The sequence below is a fragment of the Amphiura filiformis genome, chromosome 1, assembly GCF_039555335.1.
Source record: "Amphiura filiformis chromosome 1, Afil_fr2py, whole genome shotgun sequence".
Taxonomy (NCBI): Eukaryota; Metazoa; Echinodermata; class Ophiuroidea; order Amphilepidida; family Amphiuridae; genus Amphiura; species Amphiura filiformis.
In genome coordinates this window covers 92,511,423-92,536,551 of record NC_092628.1, presented here as the reverse complement: position 1 = coordinate 92,536,551, position 25,129 = coordinate 92,511,423, and the positions used below count along the sequence as shown (strand labels likewise).

The 25,129-nt window shown below is 41.4% G+C and overlaps 1 protein-coding gene across 1 annotated transcript in view; it reads right to left on the bottom strand.

The window, feature by feature from the left end:
• The window catches only part of LOC140157779 (uncharacterized), a 79,828-nt gene that overhangs the window by 17,699 nt on the left and 37,000 nt on the right, over positions 1-25,129 (bottom strand). Inside the window, exons 2-3 of the mRNA XM_072181031.1 lie at positions 2,559-2,642; positions 742-879 (exon numbers count right to left, since the gene is read on the bottom strand). Of these exons, the coding sequence (XP_072037132.1) occupies positions 742-879; positions 2,559-2,642 (222 nt within the window). The remainder of the gene's footprint in view (positions 1-741; positions 880-2,558; positions 2,643-25,129) is intronic.

Below are 25,129 nucleotides of genomic sequence, written 5' to 3'. Positions count from 1 at the left end.
TAACATACAACATGAAAAGCATTAACTATGGCCTATGGTAACATGTTGCAAAGCAAAAACAGAACTGAGCATTATATATATTTGGTTTTGTTTAAAAGAAATCGTTTGTAATATAATATGCTTTGTATTTGGTGCAACATTTTAGTTGGGGTGTAGGCGTGTTTACCTACAAACGAAAACACACACAGGACTTTTCACATTTAAACCATCAACCAACCAGCAAACGAGCACCATCCTCAGTTTGTGGAGGTCTGCAGTAGGTCACAATTGCTTGCCAAATGCATATGAGAGATCCTCTATCATATCAATTGCATGTCGATTCTGACATTCTTGTTTTGATATTAATACGTAAGGTCCACGATTACGGGTGCAAACAGGTACAGGTATGTCTGTGAGTGCATGTGAGATTTGCATGTATGTTTGTGCACACTGACATATCAGTTGCTCCTTCATGTAATTTTACACGAAATTTGGGTTAGGGTTATGATTAGGCTTAGGAATAGGGTTAGGATTAGCTTACACACACAAAATAATTACATGAAGAATCAACCAACATATCCTTACCTGCAAATAAGTACATGATGGTTAGGGTCAAAGTTATGGTTAGGATTAGGACTAGGGTTTAGGGTTAGGATTAAGGTTAGGATTAGGATTAGGGTCAGGATAAGCTTATACAAAATAATTCCGTGAATGATCGACCGAGATTTGCATATATGTTTTTGCACACTGACAAATCCTTACCTGCAAATAAGTACATGATGCCACAATCTGTAAAGAGTACTGTCATCATCGTCCACGCCCCTTGTATACTAGTGAGGAAGCCACAGAATTGAAGGCCTACACAGACACAGGCTACAATGGCAGCAGTCTTCTCACAATCTGAAAAGAACAACATGGTAAAAGCAACATTATAAATGGGCTTAGAGAAAAAAAAACAATATTCTCACCAAATATGTGAGATTGCAACTGCAAAATGTGAGAAAAAACAAGATTTATGCCCCCAAAATTTGTGAACAAAAATATTACCGTCTATGGACTCAATAACCAAACCATTGCATGAGCCGACCAGACGGCACGGACTTTGTGCAGCCTTATCAGTGTGACAACTTTTCAAATTTTGTATCTGTCATTCTTTTTCCGGCCCTCAACAGGTGACAATGTAGGCATTTGACCCTGAGAATACCGCCTTTCTTACAGCATTTGTGATTGTGTAACTACACAATACATTTATCTGAGTGACCATTTACAACACAACTTCTAAATATTTAAGCTCAATCCTCTTTAGCCCTTCTAACACTGTAACAATTTGCTCATAATAGTCTGCTTAATCTTATAACCAATCAGCAGGTACTACTCATAGAGATACCCCTACCCCACGCACACACCCTTTTATGTTTACCACATATGTACCCAACTATTTTATTTGGGTATCTTGCCTACATTTTACTTGACTGGAATGGAAAGCTCACATTTATATTTCAGTGCTTCTTTTCTTACAAGCATGTTTCTTCTAGGCTATATTCACATTTCCACAATGGACAGACTGATTAAACAACTAACAGCAATAAAGCGCATGTGGCATAATGCAGCAGCTCAATTAACTATCGGTTTGCTTGAACAAATTAATGAACACTTAAGACAGTATAGATTTAATGCTAATATCTACTTTGGTCTTATCATAATCAATTGGCCTATTCCATTGAAAACCCACACACCCCTTATAGAAGACATGACCTTAATCTCACACACAGGGAGTGCACATTTTAAATGGAGTCACCCATTCAGGTAACCCCATTTGAAATTTACACTCCCTGGAAGATTAAAGTCATATCTTCCATAGGGGGTGTATGGCTTTCAACTGGAATAGCAGAATCAATTAGCGTAAATGCTTTAATCATTGTCAACAAGTGACTGACAATTTTCATGTTGATTGTATTTCACAATTTACATTTACATGCATCATTAGTAACGATAAGCTCAATTTCACCAAGCAGATTATGATTGATACGCATCACAAGTAATTGGGATTTATTCCAGAAATAGTTAGGAATGGATACAGACTGCTCTGAGGATGCAATTGGACTTGAATTGGCTGCAAGCTTTGCAAAATTCATCTTAGATGCCATAATTTGATAAATAAAAATAATAAGGCCATCTTAATGATAGTTTGTCTCAAAGCCCCTGCATGCATTTGTAAATTCACCCGCTTTTTGCCAATGCAACCTGTCCTCCCATTCCCTTGAAACTAGATTCTATAGGGTTGACATAGCACAGACATGGCAAGCATGGAGCATTATAGGCCAGCATGAAGTGCTGGACTGAGCGTGAAGTGTCACGCTGATGCAGCCTCTCTGGGTAGTATACTAAAGCAAGTCTGTATATTCGGGATAACATCTTCGCTGCTATCAGAGTGTGTGGCTAGTGTTAACAGCTTAATCCAATTTTGCTGTCAACTTATAACAATGGAGAAGGGTTTCTCTAAAATACACATTATGAAGCTTGTTTCAATAATGTTCTTGAACATGCAAGGTTACTGATGAGAAATTAATAATACTTACAATACATTATTTTGAAAAAGTTGCTGCCATATGCGGCTGGACCTGGTGGTTCTGATAAATTTACTAGTCCACATTGTAACGTGGCTGAAAAAAGAAAGAAAAGACAAGCAAAAATTAATTTAACATTCATCTCATCATCTACAGACTGACTGCATTTAGTCAATAATTTGTGTTATTCTAGCTCATGTTGCTATCTTCAGTAGATAGCATTTATCAATCAAGCAATTGCTCAAACAGTAGATTTTTGAACATTTTAGTGTTAATGCTTGATTGATTCATTTGCTATCTACTGAAGATAGCAGGACTAGTAAAATACTCAACAGAATAAAATGCTAAATTGGTTGAGTGTTATCTACTGAAGATAGTAAAACAAACACCAAAATACTGAACTCTATGTGCATCAAATACAAAGTACAAATATATCATTTTTGAAGCTTTGTCATCTGCAGTTGACAGCACGTACTGAAATAGCAACTGCATTTACTGTACTATTATTTTGGCATTAGTTACAGCAGACAATAATAATTGATCAGGCATTTTATTTAGTTTTTAGTATTTTGCCATTTGCTTACTGCATTAGACAATCTACAATTGACATAGCATTCATGTTTTCAATATTTTGGTGCTTTTGTTTGCTATCTTCAGTAGATAGCACTGATTCAATCAACCATTTTGCTGTGTTTAGTTCATATTTGTTTGTCCTGCTTTTTCAGTAGATAGCACACTTTACATGATCTAACATTTGTAAGAATTGTGTAGCGTTTTAATGTTAGCCTTGCTGTCTTCAGTAGATAAACTTCTGACTTTGTATAAGTTCGAGCTAGTGGATTATTTTGTGTTTTTACATCTGTCATTAAGAAATAGCTCAATCATATGCTGCTTTAATATGTAGCTCAAATAATAACAACATCATCAACAAGAATAAATTTAGCAATTGAAGCTGTGTCAGTTATTGTGTTTGAAAGTGCATCGTTTTATTGCATTATATTATTAGTAAACACACTAAAACAAAATATAACCCCATAAATGTACTTTATAGTTCTTGTTATTGTATCTGCATCAGTAAATTCACCACCTGTCCCAAAAAGAGTGACATTTAAAGCTGCTTCCTGGAATGTACTAAGTCACTAAGATTTATTTTTCAATAAAATGTACTACCAATCATGTTTTATGCGAAATAACATTAAACCAATGTGTTGTTCATTCATCTAACTGCTGGGGTTTATTTATTTAATTACCGACGGCCTTCACCCATCGATTTCCTGCAATCACTCACATAGCATGAGTGTCTCAGCATTTTAAATTCCAAACAAAACATCAACTGATTTCATAGTTTGTTTGCAATAAAAATGAAATTTCAATTAGGGTCCACCTACAAAATACACAGAGTAAGTACATCAAAACTAAATTTTAGCTCTACCGTATCAATTTATTGTACAATCACAATTGAAAACCCATGGCCAATGCATGCATGTACATACTTTCAATGTTTATATTACTCGACCATTTTGCAGGAATCAAAAGCCTGGTACATGGTTTTGATGAGAACCAAAGGTTCTCGCAAAAGCTCTTTACGAGAATCTAAACAGGTTCCTGCAACTGATTGCAAATTTGAACCCCTGGTGTTCTATATTTAATGCCTTTTAAGACATTAATGTCTTTTAAAACTTGATCTATTGTCCTACAAGCACAATGACTTGGGCTGATTCCAATTATGTGTAAGTTGTGACATATATTTGTGAATATTCTGAATAAGTTGTGACATGTGTAAACATTGCAAATTATACCACTCCTTAGCCAGGACTCGGCTGGCAAAATGAATATTTCCTGTGATGCAAACAACATTTCACACCATTTTCTTATGTATTTCTTTATTTGGAGAGGTAAAATTTTCTTCTAGATACCATAATTTCCTGGGAATGAGCTTCATAAACCCCCTAATCCCTATTTATCCAGGCAAACACATGAAGCCCACAGTGGCTACTGCACTTTAAAGAAAAAATAATAAAATTAAACCATGTATTAACATTATAACACTGCCAGTACATTTCTAACGTTGTAACATTCACCATGACCCCAGGTGATACCAGGAGATCTTACACTAGCAAGGAGCATAGCTGTGACATAGTTAGATGTATTTATTAGACATCCTACCCCAGGTGTAACTAGGAGATGTTATACTACCACAGAGCATAGCTGAGACATACATAGAAGTATTTACATCCTATACATGAGTACATCCTCTGCATATTTCATTGCAGTAGATAAACAACAAACTGTAAAGAACACATTGTTTGATCTATGAAAAGTTTGCAAATACTCTGGAGGAAAAAAAAAATTGTCTCATAATCAAATATTTTATTTTGCAAGAGGCAGTACATTTTTATTCTTTTATATAATTTCATAAACATTCCGTACCACAAAATGTTGTTTCTCACCAAATCGCAAAATTTTATGTTGTGAAAATAGTATCTTCAATTGTATAAGAGAACCCTGCATCACTATGAAAGCTCTAGGCACTGGAGCTACTCCCATATCAGATTAAGGGATCAAGTATTTTGGTTTAACTCTTACGTAGGATACAGAATCTAGGAATACAACATTGAAAATGTTTACTTGGGCTCAATAATATTTGACTTGGTTAAAATAAAATATGGAGATTTCTGGTGCATGATGTCAACCCACAAGCCTCTGCACACTTAAGGGCTGGGGTATGAACGTTTGGACAGTATTTATTTTAGGACATTAGAGCACATCAGACATATCGAATTGCATTCTGAATACAGAGAATGTCTTTCTGATATCAAATAATTTTGATTTTTGAAATTCGCAATTTAATACACATTTTATGGCAAATCATTAAAATTGATATTTTTGATATTTAACAGTACTAAAGTAAACTTTATAAATCTGATGATTTATACTTAACGAGTATGTAGGTGGGATAAAAAAGTCAATTGAAAATTTTGACCTTTCGTATTGAAGATATGGATTTTTTTTCCAAAACACCAAAAAAAATTAGGTCTTTTTGGGAAAAAAATCCATATCTTCAATATGAAATGTCAAAATGTTCAATTGACCGTCGGCTTTTCCTCCCAGCTACATACACTTTAAGAATATATCATTAGATTTATATAATTTACTTGAGTACTTTTTATATATCAAAATTTGAAAATATCAAATTTTTATAATTTGTCATAAAATTTGTATTATATTGTGATTTTCAAAAATGAAAATTATTTGATATCAGAAAGACATGCTTCAGATTCAGAATGCAATTCGATAGGTCTGAGGTGCTCTCATGTCCCACAAAAAATACTGTCGAAACATAATAAACACTCATCCTAGATCCCTTAACAGAGGCTTGATAGAAGTGTTGTCTTTTACAAAATAAAGTATCATTATCAGTTCAGATTCATAATTTCATAAAATGATATTTTCTGATCTATTTATAAGTAAGAAAGAGCATGTTTATTGTTTATACTGAGCACCTCGCATCATGCCAAGTAGTACTTGTTCAATTTTCTGCCTGCTATTCTTCTTACATGATTTGCTTATCTTGTCACAATATAAATGTTCACACACTTTCCATTTTAAATTCCATAGAACCCTTATAACGGTACAGAACCAACACCAAATTGAATTATATTGGCTAGCTTGAAGCACTGATTCTCTAATAAAATAACACCATCACAACCAATTCGGTCCTTGTTGAAAATAAATGTCTGATGAGGCATTTCCAATAACCTCTAACCCTCCCTTCAAACACACACACTTGCTCACTTCCTGCCAGACTTTCTCAAGATTGAACAAGTATATAGCGACCTGACAGGATTTATACTTTATTCATTACATAATAATCAGGAAAATACACCTGTTCAGAAATTGGACTATTCCAATTGAAATACATGCATCCCCTACATTGCCTTAATCTCCCACACAGGGGGTGTCGATTTCACCCATTCAGGTAACACTTAATGACATTTGAAATTCACACACCATGAGGGGAAGTAGGGGTGTATCATATGGATTTCAACTGGAATAGCCCAATGCTGCAGCAGATTCCTAACACTTAATACAACAATTTGTGTTACTATGCTATCCTGGTACAGCAGCAAATCTGTGTGCTTCATGTATTTTGCAAGGAAACAAGCGTGTAAAGCAATGGGCTATGTAGCCAGTTATCCAGACAGTCTCTTTGATAGCTGGTTTAAAGGCAACTTGTGATATAAAGGAAGTTTTACGAGAAATGCCTACAATATGTAAGATATTGAATTGACATACAATCACTTTTGATCTATCACTTGTATTTATCACTTAGTATGGACATGGCAACACTTTCTAATCTTACAATGGTAGTTACCGAGCCATTATTTTGATATTAATTAGTCACGCTATCTTCAGTAGATAGCAGTTAATGCCAAACAGTTCAGCTTTGATTATGTGGTATTTGCTTCCTGCAGTCACAGTAAGCAAACATTTGTATTTTAATTTATTATTCAGTATTTTAGTGCAAGTCTTGCTATCTTCAGTAGTTTTGTCTACTAATGCTATAATGGCCGTTTCAAAAATGAATGCGGAATGCTTTTTATTTTACATTTTTTTTAAGTTCTTTTAAAACTTAATTTTGAATTAAGATGTCATTTTTGAGTGTTCAAAAGTAAACAGCATCAAATTTATGGTTGATTTACACATTTGAAGTACAAATATCAATAAATTTTCTTTAAAATATGTCTATTTATTCAGAATTTCTATGAATCAGAAAATAAAAAAAAATTTGCCATTTCAGCTGACATGGACACGCTATGAAAAACGGAAGCGTTAAGAAAACGGACACGCACAGGGGCTTTGAGACATAGCTTTTTTAAAGTCCTAAGCCAAAGACAAATATAGCAATTGAAAAAACTACTAACTTTTGAATTAAAGAAACACCAAAATATCAGTTAAAAGTTAACCATTTTGTCAACACTTGTTAGAGGTAATTTGCAATAGGTATCGCCCAGCTGACAGATTGACTTTGAATGCAGCTGTATAAATAATTTGAAGACAAGTATGCTACTGATTGAAGAAGCTGACTTGTCAGCTGAAGAGACTTATTTTTGAATAAAGATATCACTCATTGGTGTCCATATTTGTCAACACTTGTCTAGTATGAGAGATAAGTTGCAATCTTCCTAAAGAGAGATAATACTTCCAATGCCTATATAACTACTGATGAGTGATGACTGGTATGTGTACAGATTGATGGAATCATTTATGAATTGAAATAATATTTGTCAACAGGCTATTATTATTGAAATCAATACCCCCTATGAAAACTATGACCTTAATATTCCACACACAGAGTGTGAATTTCAAATGGGGTTTACCTGAATGGGTGACTGTACTTGAAATCGATACTACTTCAATACTTGTACATGATGAAGTTCATGTCTGCAATATTGAATTTACTCAAATAAATTAAGCTTTAATATCAGGTTGTTTCACTTGAAATCAATACACAGGTTGAGAAGCGGGGGATTCTGATAAAATAATTTTCGCCTATTTTTAATGGGGGATAAGGGAACAATTCATTTTAAATATAGAAATTTAGGAATTTTGGTAAATTTCAAATCCTATAATAGAATTGAAACACTACCATTTATTCATAATATTCAACTCCTGATGGGCAATTGTTATTTAATTTTTACTACTTTGCAGTTTTAAATGCACATCAGTAAAGTCCCAACTTACACAAGGTACACTTGGCTGCTCCTAACTGAATCCACCCTATCCTATACCAATCCATGTTGTTTGAGTCCTGCTCAATACCAGTTGATCACAACATTAGTGGTGGAAAAAACATGTTGAGTCCTGTTATATCTGAACCAGAAAACACAACACAGTCCTTTTTTTCCTTATTTACTGTCGAGAATATTCTCAATTTGCTTCTACTCTATTTTCCTGCTATTAATCAAAATATTTTCTGCATATTGTGTGAAATATTAATAAGAAACCTGTGATTTGCGAATGTGTGTAGACATTGTGAATATAGAAGTGTCATTTATGCCTAGCAGGGTTTTCCCCTAATCTCAGTTTCAATATGTTGCGCCTGTAAGATCTACAAACTAATTATCAATTCTTCATAATAAATTTGTCAAGAACTCATCACAGTCTCCACATCACCATTTCTCGGTGTAATAAAATTGTTGACCCATCTTGCGCCATATTAGCTGTGTTCATATGTGAGGTACTTAACTGGCAATAAGGTTAAAATAGTGTCCAGTTGGGATACGATGTGATAGTGCCCCTAGCCCTGTGGACAACAATCCTGTCAGCTTATCTTGTTTTTACCCATATTTTCACTGTTTTTGCAGCCAATTCTTGACAGTTTTCAACCAAATTTTCGCATTACCGTCTCGGTATATGTCTCAATGTCCCGTATGAATTTGGCGAAATTTGGATTGAAACTAAAAGAGCCTTTAACTTTCATGCATAGTCACATAGATAGTCACAACATTCGCCTATTTATAGTAAGATACAACTAAAAAAAAGTAACAATTCAGGTCTGAACATGCCTAGGTTCACATGTCTTGGTTTCTGGGCAAGTATTCTGTGATATAAGGTGACCTGTCCCTCGTTATAATTACCATCTCCTCCAAGCCCTTAACAAGATTCATGGTGACATTTAAAGCCATAATGAATGTCTTCAAGGGACAGCACAATATATGGTATACTTCTGAAAGGTCTAGACAAATTTGAACAAATGGTGAGACATTATTTTACTTTGAATCTAGTCAAATTAGAATAGGTAGTTTTAAGAGTGTATGTTTCAATCAAGAAAGAAGAAAACCTTCAAAATATGATCAGTTGTTGGCTAACATTTGTACAATTAATCTTGCCGTATAACAAACATGGTTTTATCAGGGGATCCTCATCATTACATGCAACCAATAATCTAATATGAAAACTAACTGCCCAAGGCTACGTGTCTCTTAACTTTCTGAAGTTATAAAGATGCTATATTTAAACTGCAAATACAATTATGTTTACGGAGAAAGACACGAAACCCAATTACACTATCGTCTTAATTCAGGCGTTTTGGGAGTACTGCATGCTTGGCTATATACATTATACACAGTCTGCGCTTAGGCAGCTGAATCTATCAATGCTGTTAATACATGAATGACAATTATATATTTGACTATCATATAGAATAAATGGGAAGATGAATTATATGCCATCAGCACAAGTTGAAGCGCCACAATGGATACATTAATTTTAAAGTAAAACTGTAAAATAAAATGAGTTGATGATAAAATACCGATTCAATATGTGGATGACAGGTTTCTCTACCGGAAATTAAGACCGAAATTCCCTCCATCTACATTGTAATTTGTTATGCAATACGCAATTATGCATATATTGTATTGTGGGAATAAAATTTGGTAAAACTGAGTTTGGTAAAACAGGATCTACATAATACAATATGATACAAAAAATTAACATTAGACAATTATATGTTGAAACATCACTGAGATACCCAGCTCAGAAAAGCTAATTATAAGGTACTTTGCAAAATATTTAAAATACTAATGAACTAAAATGTTCATCAAAATTATCAAATTTTCTCAAATCAATACAGACTTTAAGTATGAAGTGCGTAATCACTTAGTGCAGCTGATCGGATGCTCACATAATGAATGAATAGTCTGCAAAAGTATCAAGTTGACAAGCTTTGATTACACAATGACACCTCATCAAAGGAATTAGGATACGCTGTATATTTTCATTTATAAGTACTGTTTTGTGAGTAACAATCTGAAACACAACAAACCATTTAAGCTTGGGTTTAATTTTTCAAATAATTTTATCAAAAGGGATGAAGAAATGGTCAAAATGCTAGAACTGAGCATAGAATACTGTGAATTTTGTTCATTTTGAACAATTCCAAGTAAAAACGAAGTTGGTTTACTCACGTTTTTAGTGACGTTTCACCACTACACTAGTGGCTTCATCAGACTGGCAACTCATCACATCTGACTGCTTGCTTTTATAGGCAACAGGAGATCCCATTTATGAGATCCCCTGCGGTGACTGCCCCAGTGCCTACATTGGTGAAACTGGTCGCCCATTTGGTATCCGACTTAAAGAGCACCAGAAAGAGGTGGAGAAATTTGAATCTAAGCCATTTACTCGAGCAAAACGCCAATCATCTGTCACGGACATTCACAAATCCGCCATCACTGATCATGTGGCCTCTACAAATCACTCTATCAATTGGGAGGACTCAAAAGTTATTGATCGTGAAGCCGACAAGACCACCAGGTGGCTGAAAGAAGCCATCTGGATCCGCCGAAAAGGACAAGACACTCTCAACAAGGACGAGGGGCCTACTCACTCAACAACATCTTTGACCAACTCATCACGCCTTTCACGGTGCATCCTGTTGCCTATAAAAGCAAGCAGTCAGATGTGATGAGTTGCCAGTCTGATGAAGCCACTAGTGTAGTGGTGAACGTCACTAAAAGCGTGAGTAAACCAACTTCGCTTTTTACTGGAATTGTTCAAAATGAACAAAATTCACAGTTGATATCAACATTCCTAATGAACTTGTTCAAAGATTTGAGCATAGAATATTTTCTTATTATTTCAAAAGATAGGAAATGAAATACCCGAGATAGAACAAAACTATCTAAAAGAGAGAGGGTACATGTATGAGGGCATGGACTGTCTTTTGAAAATGAGGTTAAGATCTGTAGAATGCTCTTCTGGTATCTTCAAGAAGAGCTTTATTAGAGCTGTTTGCACCTGTGGCTATTAAAGGGTAACAAATTTAAATCATCAAGGGGAGCTATAAATCACTCTTGCAAATACAACTTAAGAGGAGCTGTTAGAGGAGTAATTGCTCAGTTCTTGGAGTGCTAAAGAAAGAGATGAGGGAGTGAAAAACATAAGAGAGAGTCTGAAGAGGGAGGATGGGGAGAGAGAACACTTACGGGGAAATCTTTTAATAAGCCCATCTCCTATTGTAACTGCACATGCGCGAAGTACATGTCACGGTAAAAATGAAAGACAGATAAAAAGATTTTATCGCGTCATCTGTCAATCAAACTCGAGCACGGTTTGTTTACAAGTGTCGTGAATGATGACTTGCTGTATGCGGCAGTATAACTGGGCGCCTTATTGTTAATTTTGCACCTTCAAACATACAAACCATCTCAAAAGTTAGGTCTTTATAGTAGGAAACTTTCTTTCGCGAAGGCACCATGTCAACAATGCCTGGAAAATTTGCTTTGTCTTGTAAAAGTACATAATTTTTCACCATTTTCTGCTATTCCTTTTCTCCGACCGGCACCAGATAAATCAGCCTTCCTTTTACACACTATTAACCTGTGTAAACCAATCAAGGATCGTAATTGACAGTGACATCAGACGCAATAAAATCTTAGTTATCACCTCTCTCACTTTCAAAATAGTCATACTTAGTGGGGACATCCCAAGTATTATGGTTCCTCGGCAGTGAGAAAGAGAGAGAGGGAGGGATAGTTTATCATATACTAGGGGTATCCCCTCTCTCACTTTTAAAATAGTCATACTTAGAGGGTTAAAATAGTCGTACTTAGTGGGGACATCCCAAATATTACAGCTTATATAAACAAGGCCTGGGAAGTGAGAGAGAGAGGGAGAGAAGAGAGAGATAGTGATAGTGAGAGAGTTCACAGAAGGTGAAGAAAAATGATGATGTGAAGATAGGAAGATAAAGAGAGAGCATCCTGCACAGCAGCTGAGGAGGTATTATATTTCTCGCACTAACTGTCAATTACTGAAAGGTCAATGATACTACAGTGTAAACCAAACTCTTGATTATTACTATTACTAGTGCACCTGCAGCTGTGTGAGCCCTGATGCTGTGAGAGCACTGGCATGATAGCGATACTGTTTGACCCCAGATGACCTTTGACCTCGGATGACCTCGGTGTAATTTTTTTCATGCTCCCCTCATATGAAAGATTCCACCCATCAAGTTTAAGCCCAATAGGCAAAGTTTAAATTGGGCCCCTACATGACCTTTGACCTCGGTTGACCTCTATTTTGTTTGGCGCATATATTCCCCTCGTATCAAGGATTCCACCCACCAAGTTTGAGCCCGATAGGACAAAGTTTGAAATCCATGACCTTTGACCTTTGACCTCGGATGACCTCCATATGTTTTTCATGCTCCCCTCATACGAAGGTTTCGACCCACCAAGTTTGAGCCCGATCGGACAAAGTTTGAAATTTGACCCCTCTGTAATGACCTTTGACCTCGGTTGACCTCGATTTTATTTTGCGCATTATATTCCCCTCCTATCAAGGATTCCACCCACCAAGTTTGGGCCTGATCGGACAAAGTTTGAAATTTTGACCTTTGACCTTGACCTCCGATGACCTTCAAAACTACCCGGTAAACAGCGCACGCCCGATACCCATCTATGTGTGAAATATCAGAACGATGCGTCTAAGCACGGCGGAACGCATAGCCGGACAGACAGACAGACAGACGGACAGATAACGCTTATGATTATTATAGTATAGATAATATAGATAGTGCATGAGTGCCTGGGGATATAATAACAGGCAAATTATGGAGAAAAAAGAACATACCTTTACAAATCTGAACATAAACTAACAATACCTTTACTGCATTGTTTTACAATTATTTCCCGAAAAATTCTTCAATTTGCCACAATATCCTTATGTACATCTAATATTGTAATCACTTTCGTAACAAAGTGATGAAAAAAGAATGTTTTCAAAATGGTGACTTGCAAGTGTTCTTCTTCTCCGAAACAGATTCCTATTTCTCTCTATATTTCCGAGTAGTAGCCAGTAATTGCAGGCACAGGAAAAGGAAACTCTACCCACGTTGTGTGCAGTGATTGAAGTGCTCATTATACTACTGGCTGGATGTGCTTCTAATCATAGTACACGCCTGCCCATCTATCATCAAATATCATTCAGAAATTAATTGAAAGCTAGAAGCAATGTATATAATGTGCAGTATGATCACTGATATTAGTAAATGGAACCTGTTACATTTATATGTGGTATTTGAGAGATGGAGATGTAGGTCCAACTAGGTCAAAAAATTAAGGGGACGAAAATTGTTTTACAATGCTGGAAAAAGCACGGACAACATTCGTATAGTATGAACAAATAAATGTACTTCCCTTCATAAGGTAATTTTTTGCTGCAAATTCACAAAACATGACGGACATGGGAATGTTGAAACAGTTATGAATTCAATATTGACTGATTCAAAGAATTCTTTTTGATAAGCATTTTACAGGATTGTATAGATGCACATGATGAAGGACTTGAAAGGAAGCATTCATTCAATCTTTATTTTCACCAATTTCATTAAAACAGAACAGCAAACATTAACAAATATTGATGAAGGTAGGTATATACGATGCCAAGGCCTGAGAACGATGCACCCCCTTAAATGTATAACTAACAATTATAATGAAATAAAAACAACAAATATACTGTACTTAAGTTCCTAAAACTTTGGTGGAAATGAATTAACACAGACTGACATAGCGTGATGATTTTTTGCGTACACTGCGTGGTGTACGTCAGTGTGTGCAATTGTGGGTGCGTAATGCCGAAGTGAATGCAACCATGCCAACTCACTCATAATTGGTTAGAATTGTATCCTAGGTCATGCGTTCGCGTCATAGTTTGAAATACACGATATACGATCGCGGTTGGATCAAGTACAGTTGTTGAAAGCTGTGTTCATTCAATCGAAATTCCCACACAGATCAGACTCATTATTTTATAGTGACACAAAACTATGTCAACATCATGTCGATGTTGGGATTTGATTAATTATTCCACAATATAAACATCTGAAAATGATGTTGATGACAGCATAATTAACCAAAATTACCAATGAATTTATCATGTTTATGTCCTCCAAATGCATCATGATCGATAGGAATGAGCATCACTAGCCGTTTACTGGCATGAGTTCCTCTGCTAATTTAGTGTCTAGCCTGATTCAAGCTCCTCCTTGACAATACAGTTTACTCATTTACTAATGACGTCTGGGTTGAGTCAGTCAGTCACTAAGGGATGAATGAAAAAAAAGAAAGAAGAAAAGCGCAGTGATTTATAGTGCGCTATGCACAGGCACAACGCCTAGACATTGACCCACAAGCCTCAGCACACTTTACAGGTTGTCGCTGACCACTATGGCCCCACATCATTCCATAAACCATTAAACAACAATACAGGGACTTTGCTGCTTCAAGAGTGCACACCCTAGACATTCCGCAAATAACCATCGCAACCAGGATCAGCTCCCCGAGTTTCGTACGGGTCACAACAAGACAAATTAGCAGTGAGTTCCTTGTCCAGGGGAATTTCAAGCTAACTCAATGAAAAGTCCTCATTTTGTCATCAAACATATATTTGTAATTCTAAAGGACATTGCATATTCCATTTTCACAGCATCGCATGATGAAATACATGTATACATGTGATGTATCCCTGTCGATTCGAAGGTGTTCCTGTAAGCCCAACAACATGATAGCTCATGCATTTGCGCTGTGATATCACAAAACTAAGCGAAAAAGTTGAACAAAATTCAGCTCTTGCGATGGCCAGAAATCCATCGCACAATGAGAATAGTTTGCAGAGGTCTCATAAAATCTGGCTCTAATCATGCTAATTGGAGTATACATTGGACTTAGCTGGACAAGTCACTCACTATTGGGCAATTCCATTCGAAATCCATGCACCCCCATGGAAGACATAACCTTAATCTTCCACATAGGAAGTGTATATTTCAATTGGAGTCACCCATTCAGGTAACCCAATTGACCTGTGTGGAAGATTACGGTCATGTTTTTCATAGTAGTGTATGTATTTCAAGTGGAACAGCCTATTCCCAGGTGTCATCACCACATCATCATGTCTGACCCAGCAACTAGATGCCATTAAGCAACACACTGCATGTCTAACCATATCATGCTAGGCCTTGCCCTTAAAACTTTGGATATTAGAAAACCTGTGATAATGAATCTCTGTACTACATGTATTCAGAATATATGAACCTATGAAAGCTTTCACACCAGGGATGACCTATATCTGTATCGTTATTTCACAGTAATATGCATTATGCCTATATTGAGCACTTCAAGCATGATGAGAGTAATTCACTGGCTAGCTACAAATTTATGATAACCTTCCAAAAATTGATTCTCCTCTGATATAAAAAAAAAAAAAACTGAAAGCAAACTTGTAATACACTGGGGTTAGAGCTTGCCTGGCAAGGCCGTTTATAGGATTCACAAAATAGGGTGATGGCAGAAATAGCTTGGGCATCAAGCAAGATATATTTGTTCTCACATGAACAAATTTCCATTTTGAGCAACTGTTTTGCGCAATTTTCATCCTCATAAAAACGCTATTTGTTCAGTGTCATGGAATTTTACCAAGATTTATTAATTTTGGTAAAAATTTATAAGCATATGTGCCTATTACGAGTTGCTAGGACATGAACAAATTTTTAGGGTAGTTTGTTAATTTTTTTCATTTACAAATATCTGTACCACAGATATTTGTAAATGAAAAGAAAAATTAGAAAGTTTAACAAGCTACATTTGTACCTTTATAATTTGTTCTTTTCTGAGAAATATGTTAACAGGCGCATCTGCTTGTTAACAAATTTTACGGTAAGACCATATTAATATAAATAATAACATCAATTTTAGTTTCCAATAAACAGGGTGAGCACATTTTACAGGTACATGTTTGCAGTTATTCCATTACTGCACAGCTAGCTGACTGGCTTGACCCAGAAGATGAGAATCTATTCTCATCTTCTCTGCTTGACCAAATCAATAAAAGAGGTCATCCTTTATTTTCACCAGCCCACATACAACAGAGGTCAAATTTCCTCCAAAATTTTGTTTCTGTGAATATTTCTGTGAATGATTTTAAATCTTTGTGCACATAGCATAATTAGGATCATTTAAAATAAGGTTAGATGCAAATCGTTAACTCAATTTGCTTAATTTCAGCACAAATTCTTAAAATACTTAGCAACTGCTACTGTCATTTTTATGATGTAGAACCATGACCATCAATACCTAATTCTGACATTTCAGTAGAATAAACATGTATTCACTTCTCAATCGCTAATGAAGAGGAAACCCTATGCTACAATCAATGGCAATAGTTGGGACAAGGTCTTCTAAGAAATTCCAGGTTAATGCTGCTGCACGAACATCCCAGCAGGCTATTGCATCACTTTCTGCTAAATTGTCTGGGATAAACACAGCAGAGATAACACAATGCCAGTGATAATTGGTTCCCTCAGATTACTATTTTATTGTTTAGTCCAAGTTTGTTTGTTTTTTCTATTGTATTTTTTTGAAATGTTAATAGTTCTAAAACACTATAAATTGTAGACTGATTTCAAAACATACACTAGCTTCCATATTTCACAAATTACAATTTTACTGTATTTTGTTCCGTAAGCATTGCTGTAAATCCACCTCTTAAATATGCAATAATCATGGTAATACTTATGTTAAAAGGTAAATATTAGTCCCAAACAAAAATGTTTGGTAGACTCATAACCGGTGCGATCTTACCTTTCCGATGTTGATTAAGATACTTCTTGCATCAATCCCGAGATGCGAAAAAAACCAATAGTCATTTTGTCCCACATAAATGAATAAATAACAAAAAACCCGATCCCCGAGTGGACTCACCCATTCGGTGACGCCACACCGATAATCACCCCTTATCCGACTTGGGCAGCCCCTACTCGCCAAACTTGTAGGGGCGGGAGTCGGGATAATCAACATCGGAAAGGTAAGATCGCACGGTTATGAGTCTACCAAACATTTTGTTTGGGACTAGACTCAGTACACCGGTCGATCTTACCGCTTCCGATGTTGATTAAGATACTTCTTGCATCAACATCTGAAAGATCGATCTAGCAAGTAACCGACGGATGGAGGTACAAGATTGGCCAGCATCTGATAAGGATCGGGAGTGGGTATCATGGTCATCACGAGGTCAAACTATTTCCCCCCCTCACGGCCGGGAAACAGAAAGACTACGTGAACAGACAAAAAACCTGAACTGAAAGTGCAGTGGTTAAGAATAGAAACACTGGTTCTTACCATGTTGGAATTCTGACTGTCTGAAAAAACACCTGGTACCCAACCACCATATTATCGCCCAAGAACTGCCCTGGTGAACTTATCGCCTGGTCGTTGGCTTACGTTTTTATAGTAAACTGACGAAAAGGACGATGGGTTCTTCCAGGACACAGCCTGACAAATCTCCTCAATGGGGACCCCCCTATGGTAGGCCCACGATGATGAGATAGATCTGGTTGAGTGGGCCTTGGGGCGGCGTCTTTTGTCGCCCGAGTCCACCAACACCTGGACCAGCCACCGTGCCAGAGTCTGCTTAGCGGCTGGACCGTGCGGTTCAGCGTGGGTGATAAATAAGCGGTCATGAGCCCCTCTTAAGGTTTGTGTTCGCCAAGGTAGTGCTGTAGCGCCCTCACCGGGCACCACAACCTGTCTTCGGCTATTGACGAACCCTGCCCAATACTGGGTAGGAAGAGGGCGAAAGTGTCGGAATGTACTTCGCTCATTTTTGCAAGGAAATCCGAGGCGAAGAAACAGCGTCGCTCCGTTGTTAGTAACACGGAGGCTGACTTGAGACTGCGTGCAACTCCGAGCATCGCCGTCCGAAGCCAACGCCAGAAGAAAGGCCGCTTAAGAGTGGCGTATTTAAGGGTCGCTTTTGACAGGGGCTCAAAAGGGGACCCTTAATATACTCCAAGACTGTGTTGAGGTCCCACGGGGACCACCTTCCTTTCGGGCGGGCGCCGTTGAACATACCGTCGAGAAGAAGACTTAGGGACCCATCTGAATTGATAGTCGACCGTCTTCAAATCCCGATGAATCGAGAGAATGGCTGACTTGTAGTTGGCTATCGTCAGCCTGCTGAAGTCCTGACCTGAACTTTTCTGTCAGAAAATCTGCCACTAGAGGCACAGGGGCTCTAGTGGGAGATGTATTCTCTCATCGCACCATGCGTAGTAGGGAGCCAAACGCTGACTATACGTGACGGAGGGTAGACTCGTCTACCCCCGGCGATGAGAGAAGCAGCTTCTGATGAAAAGCCTCCCTCCGCCAAGACGTTCCTGATAAGGGCCATGCAGCTAACTGCAGGTGCTCTAGTGGTAGACTTGGTACCTCTCCCCGGCATCCGGAGTAGATTTGGTAACTCGGGGAGTACTCATGGCGGCGGTGCCGCTAGTAGATCCACCATCGGTCGAAACCACAGGTGTTTCGCCAGAACGGTGCTATCAGAATGACGTTGCAATCCTCCCTCCCGATCTTGGTCACTACCCTTGCGAGCAGTGAGATCGGGGAAAGCGTAAGCAGTCATTCCTCCCCAGTCTCACGGACAGAGCGCCCACGGCGAATGCCTGTGGGTCTGCGACCCTCGAGCAGTACACCGGCAGCTGATGATTGCGATGAGATGCGAACAAATCTATCGAGGGGTGGTACATCACCTTGAAGATCGTCTGGGCGACCTGCGGAGCAAGGGACCATTCTGTAGGTCCCGACACCTTTCCTCGTCCGCGAGGATGTTGGTGACTCCCGCTATGTGCATCGCTCTCAACGTAATCTGCCTGGCCTTGCACCACCCTATCAGGCGAGTGCGTGCAGGCACAACCGTGGTGACCTGGTGCCCCCTTGTCTGTTGAGGTAGGCCACCACGGTTGTGTTGTCTGTTTGGACAACGATATGAGATCCCACGATCACCTTCTCGAAATGCTGGAGAGTTCTCTCCACTGTCTCCCCCGCCCAAAGTTCGAGAAGGTTGATATGGAACTCCGTCTCCGTGGCCGACCATAGGCCCGAGACTGAGTCCCAGTGGATGTGGCCCCCCCAGCCCAGCTTTGACGCGTCGGTCGTCACTACGTGACGCACCGCTGGTGCAGGAAACCTGACACCTTGAGTCAAATTGGGCTGATGGGTCCACCACCAGAGTTCTCTCTCGCGCGATCTCCGACATCGGAACCGCCAGGGATATTGGGTGACGACTGGGCCTGTAAAAGGCTAGAAGGTGTAGTTGTATAGGCCTCATGTGAAAACGGCAGTACGGTACGAGGTCTACCATACTGGCCATAAGGCCCAAAACCTTCATCCATGCCACAGCGGGTGCCCCCTCTGACTCGGCCAAGAGTCGGGCACACCTCGCCATGTTCGTCACCCTCTCGGGTGAGGGCGCCGCGATCCCCTCCTTGAGGTTGATCTGGGCCCCTAGAAATAGTGGTGTCTGCGTCGGGACCAAATTGGATTTCTTGACGTTGATCAGAAATCCCAGGTCCCGCACCGTACGGACTACTAACTCCACGAGACACTGTGTCTCCAGTGGGGTGGGGTGCGTCCGTAAATGAACCAATCGTCCAGGTAGCAACACATGTTGACTCCCCTGCGCTTCAGGTACGCTGCCACCGCCCTGCCCAGGAGTGTAAACACTCTGGGGGAGGTGGACAAGCAGAATGGTAGGCATCGAAACTGGTAAGTTTGACCCTGTACCTTGAAGCGTAGAAACCTCTGATCTTGAGGTGCGATCGGAACATGCAGATATGCGTCCGAGAGATCTAGCGATGCCGCCCACATACCCTTGATGGGGCAGGCTAGCACCGAAGCGAGAGTCTCCATTCTGAACCTCTTGGGCCTGATGAACTCGTTCAACGGCTTGAGGTTCAGGATGGGCCTCCAGTCGCCGGTCTTCTTTGGAGCCAGAGAAAATGTGCTCCAAAACCCCTTGGTGAAAGGGGGGGAGACCGGGACAATCGCTTGCTTCGTGAGAAGCTGAGTGACCTCTGACAGTAGTGCCCGACGCTGGGGCCGTCTGGCGGCACTACCGTGGACCTCTGAATCATGCAGGCGCACGAGGGTGGCTGCTAAATTCCAGCATGTAACCCCCACTGACCACTGACAATACCCAGGCGCCCGGGAGATGGCATGCCATCTCTGGGCGTGTAATGCACAGCGGCCGCCCACAGGGGAATCCCCTGTGGAAGTCCAAGGCCTGCCGGCATGGACTGTCGACCGCCGTGCCCTCAGTACCGATCTGGTTTGCCTCCCTTAGAAGAACGGCTCTTCTTAGGGGGTTTGCCATACGATCCAGCACTACTCTTGCGCTTCCCAGTTTTTTTTTGGAGGTGCTGGAGTAGCCTCGGGCTCGGGTGTAGTCGGTGGTGCGCGTCCTGCTGAAGCCGGAGCTGGCGCTGAAGAACGCTTAGAAGACTTTTTCTTCTTGTGCTTCTTCTTCGCTTTACTGCCCTTCCCTTGGTCAGGGCAGCCTCTGACTTCTTCAGAGTGCTCTCATTGGTGGCCTTCTTTGCCCGGTCCTCTACCGTCGCGCAAAAGGCCTGTCCAAAGAGAAGCCCTTGTCCCTCCGAGTCTGACTTCTTCATTGCTTCAGCAAAGTCAGAGCCATAAGTTGACTGGAGGGACAAACAGGCATTCTCCCGGCGGCGAGATGACATCCTATGGGCTAGGCCCATAGAACTCTCGTTGAGGTTAGCTGTTAGCACCGCTAACAGATTAACCTCGCGGAAGAGTTCGACGTCGCCCGTGGTCGCTTGCTACCTTCCTGCCGAGGTGCTCGGCAAGCGTGGTAGCAACGCTAGAGACTCTGATAAGCGAGCGTGCTCGCTTATCGATGCGCTTTAGCTCCTCCTCCCACTGGGGGGATGACGGCCCGTGCGCCTTGGCCGCTAGCGGCAGGCGCTGGCAACGTCTGGATCCATGTCAGGGACCCTGAGGAAGGTTTCGTAGTCCTCCTGCGAAACACGCAGTGGAATCGTGCAAGCACACGGCGTCGAAGCTCCAGCGAGCCTGACAGCCCCTGAACCCTACCCTTGAGGTCCGCCGGGGAATGCAAGTGCGGGCGACCCTTGTGTGGAAGCGCTAGCTGGGCATCCTACTGAAAAGATGCCCTGGTCCTCCTGAATGGACTCCTCCTGAGAGAAAGCCAGGCCCAAACCTTGGACCACACGGCTCATCACCTCAGCGGTGTCCGCAGGCAGACCATTGCTAGCGAGTTCCTCACGGGAAGCGGGGAAGGATACCTGAAGCTACCTGCACAGCCTCATCAGACTGTGAGTCGCTACTGGTTTCATCTTCCGACTCCTTTCCTCGCCTTCAGACTCTGACTCACTCTCTGATGAGGAAGAGATCTGACGACGGGCATCTGAAGGTGGACAGGGAGGTGTCGCCACCGTGTGGCTAGCCAACTGAACACCAGCAGAAGAGGGAGTACTCCCGCTAGACCCCGAGATGCTAGCCATAGCACCTCGGGATCCTACCCTGAGCTGTATCAGGGTTAGCCACTCGCCGCCCAGCCTGGGTTACAGCTGGTGGTACTGCTTGCCCAGCGCTAGGCGGCACTTGCCACGGTGCTAGACCGTGGAAGAAACCACCCTGCGGCGGGTACCACGGGGCATACCCTGTCGGTAGCTGACCCTGAAAGGATCCAGGGAAACCCCATGGAACGGCAGTACCAGCACCGCCTCCCCCCCCCTGTTGCCACAGAGACTGTGGAAACCAGGACGAGTACTGCGGTACCTGCGTGGTTGTAGCGTAGGTGCCCGGTAGGGCTCCCGGCTGCGTACCACTGTACCCATGCCTCACAGCGTTCCCCGCTAGAGGATCAAGCCGTGTGTATGGGTACCCCGCTATACTGGCTGTCCCTTGGCTAGAAGGAGCTTGCCGAGTATCACGGGTAGCTGAGCGTGTATACCCCCGATCAGTCACCTCGCTACCTGAATAGGCAGTATCAATCAATGGAGCCATGCTCCGCTGAATAGATAGTGATCGATCATAAGAGGGTAATTGACCCATTGACTGTAATGGATCACCCACGCTCTGCTGGCTCTCGAGGACATAAGTGGGTTGTTGATCAGCTAGGCTGTTCAAACTACCTACCCTAACCTCTTGAGCCTCGCCCAAGGTCGCTGTGTGTGGCGGACCACTCACGGCAGCTATGGGCACGTGCATAGTGGCTACCACTGAGGTCGAGCCATAGCTCGTCCCGGTAGCTGCCACCGTTTGCACTTGGGTCGCTGTCCCGTGAGAGACTGCGAGCCCAACCCCGGTATAGCCGCTAGCCAGTCCCGGAGGACAGCCGGCAGCCATTCCAAGGCCCAGGGTATCACTCGGCGGTCCCGCCATGGAACGCTGCCGTGTGACAACCCCAGTTGGTTCTGCTAAGACTACACCGAAGCGTTAGCCCGGTATCGTCTGTGCTAAACCCATGCACGCGTTTTCATTCGACCCTTGCGGGAACGAAAGCGTGCTGCGTGTCGTGGATCAACCCAGGCAAGCCCGGGTTCCACTGAGCACGCTGCGTGTTACAGACCAGCCCAGGCAAGCCGGAGGTCCGTTCGCACGCTGTATGCTAGGATTCAGCCCAGGTAAGCCGGGGTGTAGCAGAGTGGATGTGGGTCCCACTCTGCCACAAGGGAAGGGCAGGATTGACAAGGCCTGGACATGTTGTAGTAACTCGGGAGCGTAAGCACTACCCCCAACACAAGACTCAAGCCCAATAAGCAGACACACACACACAGTGGCTGTCGAGATGTAGTGGTATGATATAAAAATATATATACAAAGGGATGAAAACTGAAAACCTTTTTCTATAGATTTGTCAGGCTGGTCCCTTCGGAAACCCACCGAACTCTTAGCAGTAACTCGTCATCGGACGCGTACTGAAAGATATAACGATAGAGCACACCATAAACATAGCGATAATCACTCACCATACATGTATACACAGTACTGTACAAACATCTATTGTAACTTACTAGTCTGCTATAATTGTTTTACGTGAGAACAAAAATAAAATGGCGTCCTAAGGGCGGCCATTTTGAAAACGTGTGTCCCGTATACGAACGGAAACACTCATACAAGCTAAGTTTTTGGATCGTTTTTGTCACTTTTCTAGCCGAAAAATGTCGTCAACACTATCGCCCGAGCGTACTATACAGGTTGGTTTTTACCTCAGGTGTAACAAACAAACTGTATATCTCGTCCTTTGGTTCGTAATGATACTTAGCGTTGGCAAAGAAAAATCCACACGTCTATCTCATGCAGAAACCAAGGAGGATAAGGGGTGATTATCGGGTGTGACGTCACCGAATGGGTGAGTCCACTCGGGGGATCGGGGGTTTTTTGTTATTTATTCATTTATGTGGGACAAAATGACTATTGGTTTTTTCCGCATCTCGGGATCGATGCAAGAAGTATCTTAATCAACATCGGAAACGGTAAGATCGACCGGTGTACTGAGTCTATTCTGTATGTCCCACACATCACTGCCTTAAAGGTAATAAATAATAATTTTGTGAGTTATTTACTTTCCCATTATGGTAGATTGATGGGATCAGGCTGTACAATAAAACTGCTGGATATTATGCACAAATCAATTGTAGATAGCGGGGACCTACCCGGGGATGTAATTTTGGAAACTGTTACAAACATGTTACAGTCCCGGCTTAGTCCCCCAAGAGGGCGGGCACTATTTCTGTGTACATCCGGGTACATCCCGGCCAAGTCCCCGCCCCTAGCCCCGGGCACCATGTTCAAGTCCCCTTGAGTGTCCCCCAAGATACGACCCGCACAGTTGTGAGTACTCTTCTATTACGTCCCGGGTACACTCCCAGGGTAGATCCCGGCCTGTTTGAGAGGCATTACATCCCCGTACACTCCCCCACTACGTCCCCGCACTGCTGGGACACATTGAGCTGTTACATCCCGGCCAAGTCCCGGCTCGGACCCCGCTATTGCCAGGCCCATGGGGGCCGGGACTACAATTGATTTGTGCATTATGAATATCTATATAAATAAAAGGAAGTCGCTAAATCTTGTCCAGAAGCAGGCTCCGAGATGCTTTCACTTTCAGCTCTGATTTTGTCGTACATCGATCGGGTACATATCGCCATTAAACCATCTGACGTTCATTTTTGCATAACTATCCAATCACTATGGAAATAACAAAAAAAATGATCGGTTGCTAGGCCGTTGAGGTCAATAACCTTATGGGTCAGGTCATGACAGCAAACGCGTCAAATGCAAGCAGTGTCCAACCCGCGCGGTAAGTGGCGAGTCACGCACCTGTGCGGACACGGCACCATGGTTTCACGCGCATTGCCGCGCATGGTATGGACGCACTTAATGTTGGCTTACCGCGCGTAGGCCTGCGTATGTGTACTGACTGCTTCTCTGAGACTCTGAGACAGTGGCGGATCCAGGAATTTGGGAAAGGGGGGTGGGCACATTCGAAGTTTTTGCCGCCACCTTTTTGCATGGCCACGAAGCAACATTGTGCCGCGCGCCGTGCAGCCGGCTGTGTCCCCTTAGAATTATAAACTTGGTGAAAGCAAATTGGCCTTGAAGCCATTTCGGGGGATCATTGAGTATAAGCTAATGAAAAGTGGGTCATTGGGTGACAGATTTGCAAAAAAGTCCACTTTTCAGAGGGAATGT